The 12,979-nt window shown below is 42.1% G+C and overlaps 1 protein-coding gene across 1 annotated transcript in view; it reads right to left on the minus strand.

Moving 5' to 3' along the window:
• Positions 1–5,985, minus strand: part of kl.L (klotho L homeolog) — a 34,280-nt gene extending 28,295 nt beyond the window's left edge. Inside the window, exon 1 of the mRNA XM_018247683.2 lies at positions 5,171–5,985. Coding sequence (XP_018103172.1) covers positions 5,171–5,890 — 720 coding nt within the window. The 5' untranslated portion in view covers positions 5,891–5,985. The remainder of the gene's footprint in view (positions 1–5,170) is intronic.
• Positions 5,986–12,979: the final 6,994 nt, after the last annotated feature.

Here is a 12,979-nt window from a genome sequence, read left to right on the forward strand (position 1 = left end):
ACTTCGGGCGACTTCGGAAAACGAGTGCCACCCTGTCGGTTGTTCCACAATTGAAAATGTATATCATTCTGGTGGGTGGAAGAGGGATGCTTCCTGCAAATGGGCTGGTTTTGGGGGCATGGTGAAGCAATTATTGGTATATTACGGTAATCCTGGTCAACATTTTAATCTATAGCATATCATACAGGGGCGCTCCACCAATGAGGCGAGTTGAGACACTTGCCTCAGACGGCAGCGCCCCCTGGTTGCCAGGGGTGGCAAAAAGGCAGCTTCGAGGAGTTCGGGGAGATTAGTCGCCCAGAAGAAGAGGAGATTTGTTGACGGGCGACTAATCTCCCCGAATCTGCCTGTGTGCCCTGACCCTAAAGGGACATGTGTTTAAACAATTCCATATAGTTGCACTCAACGCTGATCGGTTCTGCTTTCCATTCTGAATGTAACACTAGTGCATCTATTGATGGAGTTCTCATCACCTCTGTGACAGTTGCTTCAGGGATCCCTCAGTTGCCCTTGCATCAATAGCTGCGGCACACTTGTGCCTAAAGAACTGACCATCAATGCCATTCACATGCCAAACACCGGACCTGACGCAATCGATCGCCGAAAGTGATGCCAGTGTGAAAATATCTATATTGAATAATTGGATTTGGACACACCTGTGCCAGATGAAGCGCAATTGAGCCAGATGCAACTCGTTGGACTTGCAATGATGTATGAATTCGAGAGAAAACTGTGCTTTATGGGGAAAAACATGCCAATATCATCCAAAACTGTGTTCTGTACACCTGGGTAAGTGAATGTGCCCTAATATATGAACATGTTTCTCATGCATAAGAAATAAGTGCACCCAGTTTTGCTTTACACGGCGCTACTCCTAATCTTTATCTGCCTCCCCCATTCCTTCCTTATACATAATGCAATAAAAGTATAACAGCAATAAAAAAATATCTGACTTTCCCATGGTTGCCAAGGTCATTCACCTCAGCAACAAGATGGTGCCAGGGCTTAAACAGACAGGAGCACAGTGACTCAGGCACAATAAAAATGGATTTGTTTGTAATTAAAACAAATCCATACTGTATATTGAATTTGGTTCTGCTGTGCTGAGCCTTATATTCTTCAAGACCACTGTACATGATATCCTTATAAACAGCACATTCTGCACTCACAATGCATAGTTAGGCTCTGTTCACCTTTCAATTATAATTTAGTATGATGTAGAAAGTGATATTCTGAGACAATTAGCAATTGGTTGTTATTTTTTATTATTTGTGGTTTTTGAGTTATTTAGCTTTTTATTCAGCTGCTCTCCAGTTTGCAATTTCGGCAATCTGGTTTCTATGGTACAAATTACCTTAGCAACTATGCACTGATTTGAACAAGAGGCTGGAATATAAATAGGAGAGGGCCTGAATAGAAAGATGAGTAATAACAATGAATGTGTAGCCTTACAGAGAATTTGTTTATTATATGGGGTCAGTGACCCTTATTTGAAAGCTCAGTGACCCTTATTTGAAAGCTGGAGAGAATCAGAAGAAGGCAAATAATTTAAAAAAACTATACAAAACAAATAGTGAAGACCAATTGACCAGTTGCTTAGAATCGGCCATTCTATAATATACTAAAAGTTAACTTAAAGGAGAACTAAAGCTTAACTAAAGAAGTAGCTAGAAATGTTTTACATTATGTTTTGGGCTTCTGTACCAGCCCAAGGCAACCACAGCCCTTTAGCAGTAAAGATCTGTGTTTCCAAGGATGCCCCAGTAGCTCCCCATCTTCTTTTCTGCTGATTCACTGCACATGCTCTGTGCTGCTGTCACTTACTGAGCTTAGGGACCCACTCACAATATACAGTACACACAGAATATAAATGTCACAATATAAGGCTGATTAGTAATTAATACAGATAATTACTACATGGTAGCACAGAAATCACTGCAATTAGCTTTAGAATTTAATAATCAGCCCTGTAGCATCAGCTTAAATTACAGACCAACCTCATTTTCTGCTTGATAATTTGCGACAACCCGTAAAAGCCCATTGAGAATGTGAGTGTCGCAGACACTTTCCAAGATGGTGACCCCCTGTGACAAGTTTGAAGTCCTGGATCATTGCTGCTATTGACAAGCTGAAACTTTAGGCTTGTGCAATAAGTACAGTATATAAAATATGGCATTTTTAGCAACATTTTTAGGGTTTAGTTCTCCTTTAAAGGTAATCTACCACTTTAATAGCTTAAAGAGACAGCAGCACTTACAAACATGACTATAGGCTTACTGTGAGAGCAGCACCACCACAAAATCCCATGACCTACACCCTAATACACCAGAGTTTATCTATTGTATAATCGGTTATAACTTGTGAACTAAGTGATGTCATTATATATGATGTCATTATAATCAGTAAAAAAGTGATGCTGCTTGTGTCAAATGATTCATTGAAACCTGTGTGTGGGTAGTTTAACTTTATATTAATTGATAGTATGATGATTATATAAATTGATAGTATGTGGTTATCATTTATTAATTTGTTAACATGTTTTTGCTCAGTATTTCACTAGTTTGGAATTTCAGCAGCTATCTGGTTGCCAGGGTCCCATTTACCATCTAAACCAGGCAGTGGCTTGAGTGACTGGGATATGAATAGGAGAGGGACTGATCAGAAGGATAAGTAATAAAGTAACAATAAAATTGTAGCCTCACAGAGCAATAGTTTATTGGCACCTGGGGTCAGTGACCCCAATCTGAAAGCTGGAAAGAGGCAAAACGAGGAATTTAAATCATTCAAAAACTAAAAGATAAAAAGTTCCTAAGAATTTAAGAATAAATCTAAGAATAAAAGTTAGTTTAAAGGTGAACTACCCTTTTAAAAAAATAAGGCTATTGTAAGACCCTGCAGAGTTCCTGTATAAAAGCCGCTCTATCTGCAGCCTGGGTCCTTTGTTCATGCATCTCCACTGTGACTTATTTGTAAACTATTATTATTAACATGTATTTATATAGCGCCAACATATTGCGTAGCACTGTATTAAAGGATACTTTATTCCCTGTGTATATAACATTAAGGGGAATTAAGCCAGGGGTCAGTGTATCAACAGCAGCTTTTGTGTTAGTGTTCCCACATACTGTATTATTATATTATATAATAATATTATAATATATAATATATATATTATAATATATGATGATGATGATGATGATGATGATGATCATGATGCTGATGATGATGATGATGATTAGTATTATTATTATGTCATTGTTAAAAACTTGGGCTGTGAAGCCATAACAATCATTCCCATTAGAACACCAGTCTGTGTGTGCTGTTATCTTTTTTATTTATTTTATTTTATTTCTATTAATACATAATTCTGCTTTTGCCATTAAGGATCTCTGCAACAGGCTTATTGCACAGGACACTCAAAGGAGGACTTACCAAAGCTACAGGTGCAAGTGCTGAAAGCCCACTTGCATCTTGTTCCCATAGTGTGTATATATATATATATATATATATCTATATCTATATCTATATATATATATATATACACATATATATAAATATAAATCATAATGCAGTCAGCCCAAAATGAGAATACTTCATATTAGTTTGGTCTCTCTTGGTGTGTACTTTGCAGTGTTACAGTGTGGAGTATAGTGCAAATAATGGTGCTATTAGTTGGCAAATACAAACCCGGCTGCATCTGGCACACTGTGTTGGTGCTGGTGCGTGAGGTTGCCCATGCTTAAAAATAAAAGCCCCTTACATACCCTCTATGCTGCACTGCTATTCCCTAACTAGTCCTTCCAACATGGATCAACATTGGGGAAGATGGAGCTGAAGATTAGGCTCTAATAAATATGCTCATTATTAATATGTAGAGGTTCCGAGAGCATAGAGCACAAACGTGAGCCAACAGTTTTTTGGTTTTGTGCGTGATTATGCATCGCCTCACTGCTTAGATGTAGTCGTACTTACGCACTATGCTTTCATGCCATTTTATTGTATCCTGTAAATTCATTTTGTAGGACAGTCACATTTTCATTTTCAGGTTCAACTCATGTAACCCTGAAACCAACCCTTCAGCCAGCTTGCTGAATGACCCGCACTAGAGTTCATTGTTTCATTTCAATTTCCAGTAGAATTCATAGCTTAGTATTTTCAGGTTGGCCAGAGGGCCCTGTGCAATTAAAGCCAGAGTTAGGATCAAATCTTAAGTGGGTAGCAGCACCTACATACATAAATAAGGGATATCCAACCTAAAACCCCTAAGCTACAGCGCCCACTTTGATCTACAACCCACTCTCCAACAAGGGCACCTAAAATGCTGCCCTACCCTTCCTATACATGCCAGAGCAATCATGTGGAACAATGAAATACCATCAGATTTTGTTAACTCAGAATGACCGCACATGGTCCTTCCACAAACCAAATAAATGGCATCACCAACAGGTCAACATCTACTTAAATTACCACCAACACTTCAGCATTATGGGTAAAGGCCCCCATACACGGCCGATAAAAGCTGCCTACAGCTTATTGGCCCATCCAATGGGCTTCCAGGATTCATATCTGGTCAGATCTTGATCGGGCAGGTTAAAAAAATCGGCAGATCGCAGCCGCATCTGTGCATTTATACGGTCCCGTGATCCGACTGCCCATTTCGGGCCCACGATCGGATCAGCCCAATATCAATGTGGGCATATTGGGGAGAGATCAGCTTGTTTGGCGACATCACTAAACAAGCGGATCTCTACATCTATGGCCACCATTAGTCCCGGAACCTAGCAAGCAGTTTTGCGCATTAAGGTGGATACACGTTACAATTACGACCTTTCCTGAGATCATTGGTTACAAGAAAGATTGTTTGTTTTCACTAGGCACATAAACAGCTGATTCATCAGATATACAGGTAGAAGCAAAAGAATTCCACCTCTGACAATGCAGCAGTCACCCTGGCTGATGTTCGGGTGCCTTCAAAGATGATGATTAAAAATTTTGAGCCTTGGCCAATTTCCGAGAACCGATAGCCAAGGCTTTTTTTGATATTGGTTGTCGTCTCCCACCATAAACGCAACAAATATTTATTTCGTATGATAATATCGGTGTGTATGATCACCTTTATTTGCATTGGCTGTTGGAACATACAGCTCTGGTGCAACACATGGTTTCTTACCTTTATAATATTGTGGCCAGCTTTATAACCCTGTAGTTTTCCCCCTTTGATGCCAGGCGGCACATTGCCAGTAGAGTAGCCCTGCCATGCCACCACATAGGGATTGTCAATTGTGATCCAGAACTTCACTTCTTCTCCAAAAAGCCTGAAGCAAGCCTCAGCATAGTCTCTGAAGATGTCCACCATGTAGTCATTGAGCCAACCCCCATACATGTCCTGCAGCCTCTGGGGCAAATCCCAATGGTACAGAGTCACCACCGGCTCAATCCTGAGCTCCTTCAGCCTGAGGATCACTTTCAGGTAATAGGACAGTCCTGCTTGGTTGGCACCCGATTCGGTGCCGTTTGGAAAGAGTCTTGACCAAGAGATGGAGAACCTGTAGTGAGTGACCCCCAGGTGTTCCAAGGCTTCAGTGTCTCTGTACGGGTTGTTGTAGCTGTCAGTGGCCACGTCCCCCGTGGCATCCACTAGCCCACTCTCGTGGCAGAAAGTGTCCCAGATAGATGCGGCTTTGCCATTCTGCTGCCAACCTCCCTCCACCTGGTAAGCGGCTGTACCCACAGACCACATGAAGTTCGGGGGGAAGGTGCCATAGAGGAACAGGTTGTCCTCGGGGAAAGGGAGATGCGCAAACCTGCTCCAAACGTTCTTCTCTGAACCAAGCGCGCAGCCCCAAATCGCCCACAGCAGCAGCAGCAGCGCTTGAGCGCCCGATCTCATAATGTAGCCGTCTGGGAATATCCTGCGCTCTCACCGCTGACGCTCTCGCCTGCGCTCCTGCTGGGTAACAGCGTCCTCAGCTCAATTTATCGGGACTCCTGCCAGGCAGAGCGCTGTCCCCTGTACCGGGGAGGGCGGGGCGGCTAATGATTAGCTACTACTTCGTCTGCCTTCGCTATTACACCCCCCTGCTCTTCTGCTGCTGCTGCTTCACACAGCCCAATGCTCACCTCTCTGTACTGCCTGTTGTACCCCTGAATATAGACACATCTTACTAATGGTCCAACTACAACAGGAGCTGCAGGTTTAGGTGGGAAGGGGTTGCAGCTGTCAGTGTTGGACTGGGGCCCACTCTTAGTACTCTCAGTATTCTTCCTCTCCTCAATCAACTTCTATTCTATTAGTCTCTAGTCCATTTATTTAGCCTCTTTGTTCTCATAGAAATAGGGAATGAAATAGGCTAAATGTTTAGCAGCATGAGGGCTAGGGACGTACCTACGACTGCAAAGCTGGGGGGGGGCGCCAGGCATGTACCTGTTCTGTCCCCTACCCATGTCCGGTCCCCTCTCTCCCCAAATGTGTGTACAATTTTAGCCTTTTTTGCCCTTCCGCGCATGCGAGCACACTGATTTGCGCATGTATCCTAGAGCACCAATTTGGGCATTCACAGCCATCTCCAGGGTCGAACTAAAGCACGGTGGGCCAAAAATTCCGCCCCCCCCCCAGTGGCTCGCCCCCAAACGCCAGTGCGCACCACACATGAGCAAACACCAGGATGCACCGCACTGATACTAGCACACCCCCAAAAACAAGCACCCACCACACATGTGCAAACGCTAGCAGGCATCAGGCATACTCACCTCGCCAGACATTTTTATTTTGGGGCTCAGCAGCTTAGGGTCTGGGTTAGCAGGGGCCCACCGGGTTTTTTCCAGGTTTCCCGCCAACCCAGTCTGACGCTGGCAGTTGCCGCGACCAGCCAGGTTGCCTAGGGCGCTTGTCCTGTCTGGCCCAGGTCTGCTTGGGCCCACCGAGAGTTTTCCTGGTTTCCAGTGGGCCAGTCCGCGACACTGCACCTGTGGCGAATGTCGATAGTAATGGCTAGAGAATGAAAGGGGCCACACCAGGGGTGGGGTAAATTTGGGTGTATAGTAAATTCAGGGTGGTGTCCAGGGAAGGTTCTACTAAGGACAGAAGTGCCCAATATAGACTGAAGCTGCTGCAGGACATCTTCAGATGGAGAGGAAAAGGCACAATGAGCAACTAGGACAAAGATGCAGCCTCCTGACTCTGAGATTAAAGAGGTTGTTCAACTTTAAATTAACTTTTGGTACATTTTAGAGAGTGATATTCTGAGATAATTTATAATTGGTTTTAATTTTTTATTATTTGTGGATTTTCAGTTATTTGGCTTTTTATTCAGCAGCTCTCCAGTTTGCAATTTTAGAAATCTTGTTGCTATGGTCCAAATTACCCTAACAACCAAGCATTGATTTGAAGAAGAGACTGCAATATGAATAGGAGAATGAGTAATAAAAAGTAGCAATAACAATACATTTGTAGCCTTACAGAGCATTTGTTTTTTTAGATGTGGTCAGTGACCCCCATTTGAAAGCTGGAAAGTGTCAGAAGAAGAAGGGAAATAATGCAAAAACTATAAAAAAAAAAGAAATAATGAAGTTCAATTGAAAAGATGCTAAGGATTATAACATACTAAAAGTTAACTTAATGGTAAACCACCCCTTTAATAATGGAACACAAAAACACACAATAAAAAATTTTGGGCACACAAAAAACATGTATGTGCACAGGTAAATGAGCCTCACAAACTGCTCTATGCACGTAGGGTTTTAATAAATGTGCACATAAGAGCAAATCAGAGGGAGCACAGTGTATCAGAATGAAAGCAGAAAGGACTGGAGATGCTGCAGAACCTCACATTACTTTTTAGTTGCTGAAATCTGCTTCTCTAAGCAACTGTGTCCAGGGGCGTAACTGTAGAGGAAGCAGACCCTGGGGGCCCAGGAGGTACAGGGACCCACGAGACCCTAATTAATGAGCAATTCCAATATATACTGGTAAAACAGGGCAATCACTGGATATATTGGGGCCCTAAAATGAATTTGCTGTGGGGCCCAGTAACACATTGTTACGCAACTGACTGTATCAATTTCTATATGTAATAAAGCCAAGAAGGTATCATTGGATACAGGACCGGTACAGTCTGTAGGGACAAAAGATAATGACATTCCTTTATAATGAATTAACAAGGGTAAGTAAAACCTTATAACCCAAGGGCATATGATGTCTAGTCATGTTGTACCGCTTACACCCTACAATTACTGGAACTCGGTTGAGCAATCAATTGGAAAGATGTACAGAACATGAGATTCATAAACTCGTGGAAATGAAATACCAAAGGCAAATGTTTATTTCAGTTCATTGGTGGCTTTTCTGCTGTTACACACTTCACCTTTTAAGTAACTAACTTGTTAGAGAATGTTATAGAATGGTTAATTCTAAGCAAATTTTCAATTGGTCTTCATTTTATATATATATATATATACATATATATATATTATAGTTTTTTAAATATTTGCCTTCTTCTTCTAACTATTTCCAGTAATGTTTGCTGACCCCATCTAAAAAACAAATGCTCTCTAAGGCTAGAAATGTATTGTTATTGCTACTTTTAATTACTCATCTTTCTATTCAGGCCTCCCCTGTTCATATTCCAGTCTCTTATTCATATCAGTGCATAATTTGAATCCTAGTTACCCAAATCCTGTTATTGCAAAGTGGAGAGCCCCTGAATAAAAAGCTAAATAACTAAATAAAACACACAAAATTAAAATGAATTGCAAATTGTCTCAGAATATCACTCTCTACAACGTACTAAAAGTTGATATAAAGTTGAACAGTTAATTAAAAGTGAACAACCCCTTTAAGTACAGAGGTATTTGGGTACATATGGGTGCCCTGCATATTTTCACTGACTGGCCAGCTTAGGTGCAAGACTGGAATAAACAACAAAACCTGCATTTTTTGTACTGAACCTACTGAATCAACTCAGAGTAGTGTATCTATGCCTTCTAAGTTGTACCCAGCAGTTTCCAGAATCTTGTCAGGCCATTCTCTGAGTGTCAGTGGCCCTGCACATGCTCAGTGTGGCTGGGGCAGCTGCTCAGAAGCTTAGGGGTTGCTGGAAGTTTCTTTAAGTTTCTTCTCTATCCTTTCTCCTTCCCTACATGTATCCTCTTTGATTTGATGCGGAAATGCCCATGGTATAGACCAGGGGTCCGCAACTGCCAGGGCCGCGGACAGTCCTGAACTGGGCCGACAAACAATTAACGCGGAGCACCAAATTGGACGCCAGAGCTACCAAATTGGACGCCGGCCTCATCTGACCCCCGACCCCTCCGACCCCCTCCTCGAACCCTCTGACCCCCTACCAACCCCCTTACCGACCCCTCCAGACCCCCTCCGACCCTTCCTACCCCCTCCTCAACCCCCCCCCAGTCCTTGGGAAAAAAATGTGTCTGTTTTTCTGACCCCAGGCCAAAAAAGTTTGGGGACCCCTGGTATAGACTTTTAAAACCTAATGACTGGGTAAACAGGAGGGCCCTAAGACGTCTGGGCCCATTGGGAGTTTTCCACCAAAGCATATCAAAAATTAAGCCTCACTGGACCCCCTGCAACCGCAGGGTCTGCTTCCTCTGTAGTTACGCTCCTGCTCATGTGAATGATGAACAATCTCTATAAAGCATTGATTAAATGTGTCAGCACTTTATCAAGAAAGGACAATAATTATATATCATCTTTATATATATCTTCTGTCCACCCCATATAGATCGATAAATACCCCCCCATTCTAGCCATGCCCTGAATTATGAACCTTGCATGATAGCCTTTAAGAAAGTACAGAAGCGAGTTCTGAAATATAACAATTTACAGCAATTCCCAATGGTCCTGCTGCAATTGGCACAGGAGTGCTAAATGTACCCATGCTTGATGAAGGTAGTAACACAGCAGATATTCTCATTACCTTATCTGTATCTGACTTGTTTTTAGGCTTGAGAGGGTCAAGCACCCACACTATTTCCCCAAACCATCTTTGATTCGGAATACATTAAGCTCGGAGACTGCTACTTTTCAGAAGCTTGTATATGGACATCCCTAGGGAAGTCAGAGACAGAAAGTCTCAGTGGCACCAAGAAGAGTTGCCAGAGGTCACTTTCTGACAGAAGCAAGCCTGAGATTTATTCAGATAGATTATCCTTAAGCTATGTGTGTTCAGCCCTGCAACCAGGTGATTCTGTGTGTTTTTTTGTTTTTTCCATTGATTCCATGGAAACACCTTCCCTCTATTATACTGCCCTGTAATTGCTGCAATGGTTTCCACAGAGGGCCAGCCAGAGAATTTGAAACTGTCAGCTGGAGCAGGCGTCCTTATAATATAGATATTGATTGTGCCAATGTCTCGGCTCTTTGGTGGTGTTTGGGCATTTAAGCAAAACAAATACTTCAGAAATAAGAGTTTGCAAGTACTTAGTGCTCTTATGAATACTTTCATTATTGGATCTTTCTTCCAGTTTGTGTTGTGAATGAAGCATATGAGCCCTGTGTATGAAGCATCTTTTCCCTCTCATTGTAAAGCGCTTCTTCTGGTATTGCACTTGATCCAAACTAAGACATAATTAATCATTATTGGAAGCAAAACCAACCTAATTGGCTTCTTTGAAGTTTACATGATTTTCTAGCAGACAAGGTATCCATTATCCAGAAAACCCCAGGTCCAGAGCATGTTGGATAACAGGTCCCATACCTGTCTACAGTACAGGTATGGGACCTGTTATCCAGAATGCTCGGGACCTGGGGGTTTCTGGATAACGGATCTTTCTGTAATTCGGATCTTCATCCCTAATAAGTATATCTTAGTTTGGAATAAGTACAAGGTACTGTTTAATTATTACAGAGAAGAAGGAAATTGTTTTTAAACATTATGGATTATTTGGATAAAATGGAGTCTATGGGAGATAATAGATTTCTGGATAACATATCCTATACCTGTATTATATATACTATATAAATCATTTTATAATAAGGCAAAAACAATATAAATCATATATATTTTTATATATGCAAAATGCCATATAATATCTGATATGCGCAGTCTTATATAGCATAGTACATTCTATTGTAGGGAGGGAAACCAGTGATGATTAGTTGTCTATGGGTTATACAGAGGATGAGCTACCCCTCCATTAGGGCCCCCAATGATGTTCGTTCTCCAGGCAAGAGTGGTCAACAGTCTACATTCAAGTCATTCTCATTTATTAGCTCTCTATGGTGCATTCCACTTGGTTGAAAGTTGGAGAAACTTCAGAACAAGGGTTGGTCATCAAGCTGTGGATGGAGCACGCTGGTAAATGAACATTGCAGCAATTAGAGTAGGGGTCTCCAAGAGTTGAGGAGCAACACAAGCATGCATAAAGTCCCCGGGAGTGCCAAATAAGAGCTATGATTGGTAGCCCCTATGTGGACTGGCAGTCTATACCTGTTTTTTATGCAACCAAAACTTGCCTTCAAGCCAGGAATTCAAACATAAGCATCTGCTTTGAGGCCACTGGGAGCAACATCCAAGGGGTTGGTGAGCAACATGTTACTCACAAGTCACTGGTTGGGGCTCTCTGAGATACAGACACCCTAGGAGACGCTATTTCAGGAACAGACCAGATCCCATTGTGCTATACGGCTGTGACTAGAAGCAATGAGCACAATGACAACTGCAATGGCAAGGGAAGTTCTGCTGCCTACTCAAGACACAGAGGCTTCTAAAGTAATGTGATCTACTAGGGCTTGAGTGGCCTGGATGGGTAAAGACACACACCTGACTTGCCTCAAGAGGATCTACACTCAGTAATGAATGAAAAAGTCCCCACAGAGGTTTAGCACACTTCAGAATCAAGTCACACTAGTGGCTACAACAGTATTTCTTCCTGTAGCTATAAAAAAGTCATGGTGGTCATATGCTCAGTAAATACTTGGGTGACTGGATGTAAAAGACATGCAAGCTGAAAGTAATTTATAACATCTGTATTAGAGTTAAAGATAAGCCCTCAAAAGAAGGTAGTGTTTTTTTATATCAGGGATGTCCAACCTGTGGATCTCCTTCTGTTGCTGACAGGCCTGGACTGGCAATCTGTGGGTTCTGGCAAATGCCAGAGGGGCTGCTATAAGGTGCATTAGAAAGTCACTATTTAGTGGGCTGATTGGGCCTCTGTGTGGGCTGATTGGGCCTCTGTGTACCTGAAATGCCAGGGCCTATTTTAATTCTCAGTCTGAACCTGGTTGCTGACCTACATCTTCCACATCCCCTGATGACCTGTGGTTGCTATGCCTTGTGCCCAAGTCTCAGTAAAGACAGCTCTGTCCAAGCCCAAAAGAACAGTCATTACACAAAACAACTTTGCATGGAAACTGTGCACTATCTCTTCTTGGCTCTGCTGTCAGAACATATCACTAATCTGCCTTATAGATGCTGACTGTAAATGTAACAGAAAGAAGAAAGGCTGTGACACCCTCATTTACCAGATACATTTATGTCAGTATTGTTTAATGGGAAAGCTAATTTGCAATTGCTGATACCTTCTCCATGGATTGAAATTACATTAGCCTGCTGCATCTGGGGATCGCTGAAGATAACAAATTAATGGTTAGTCGAGAAGAGTTAACAGGCTCGAAATTGATCCATTTGCTAAGGTAAATGTGAAATGACATTTGTGTAAACAGTCTGCCTAGTCATGTGATTCGTTTAGTCTGGAATGTATTAATAGCAAAACATGAAATTATAAAGAGACTACATAATGAGATGTGAAATGTTAGCTCAGCTGGCTTAGCATGATCTTCCAATGTTCCTAAAGAAAGATGTGAAACCTTTGGCTAGGGCTTCCTTTAAAGTTTCCTTTGATCTTTGGTCATGCTCTGCCTTGATGGTTTAACCTTTGGTCATGGCCTTGTTTCGATCAAGAAACAGGACCCCACATCTCACCCTAGCTCATCTTCTGCTTTCAGGTTTATCTAGGAGAT

The sequence above is a fragment of the Xenopus laevis genome, chromosome 2L, assembly GCF_017654675.1.
Source record: "Xenopus laevis strain J_2021 chromosome 2L, Xenopus_laevis_v10.1, whole genome shotgun sequence".
Classification (NCBI taxonomy): Eukaryota; Metazoa; Chordata; class Amphibia; order Anura; family Pipidae; genus Xenopus; species Xenopus laevis.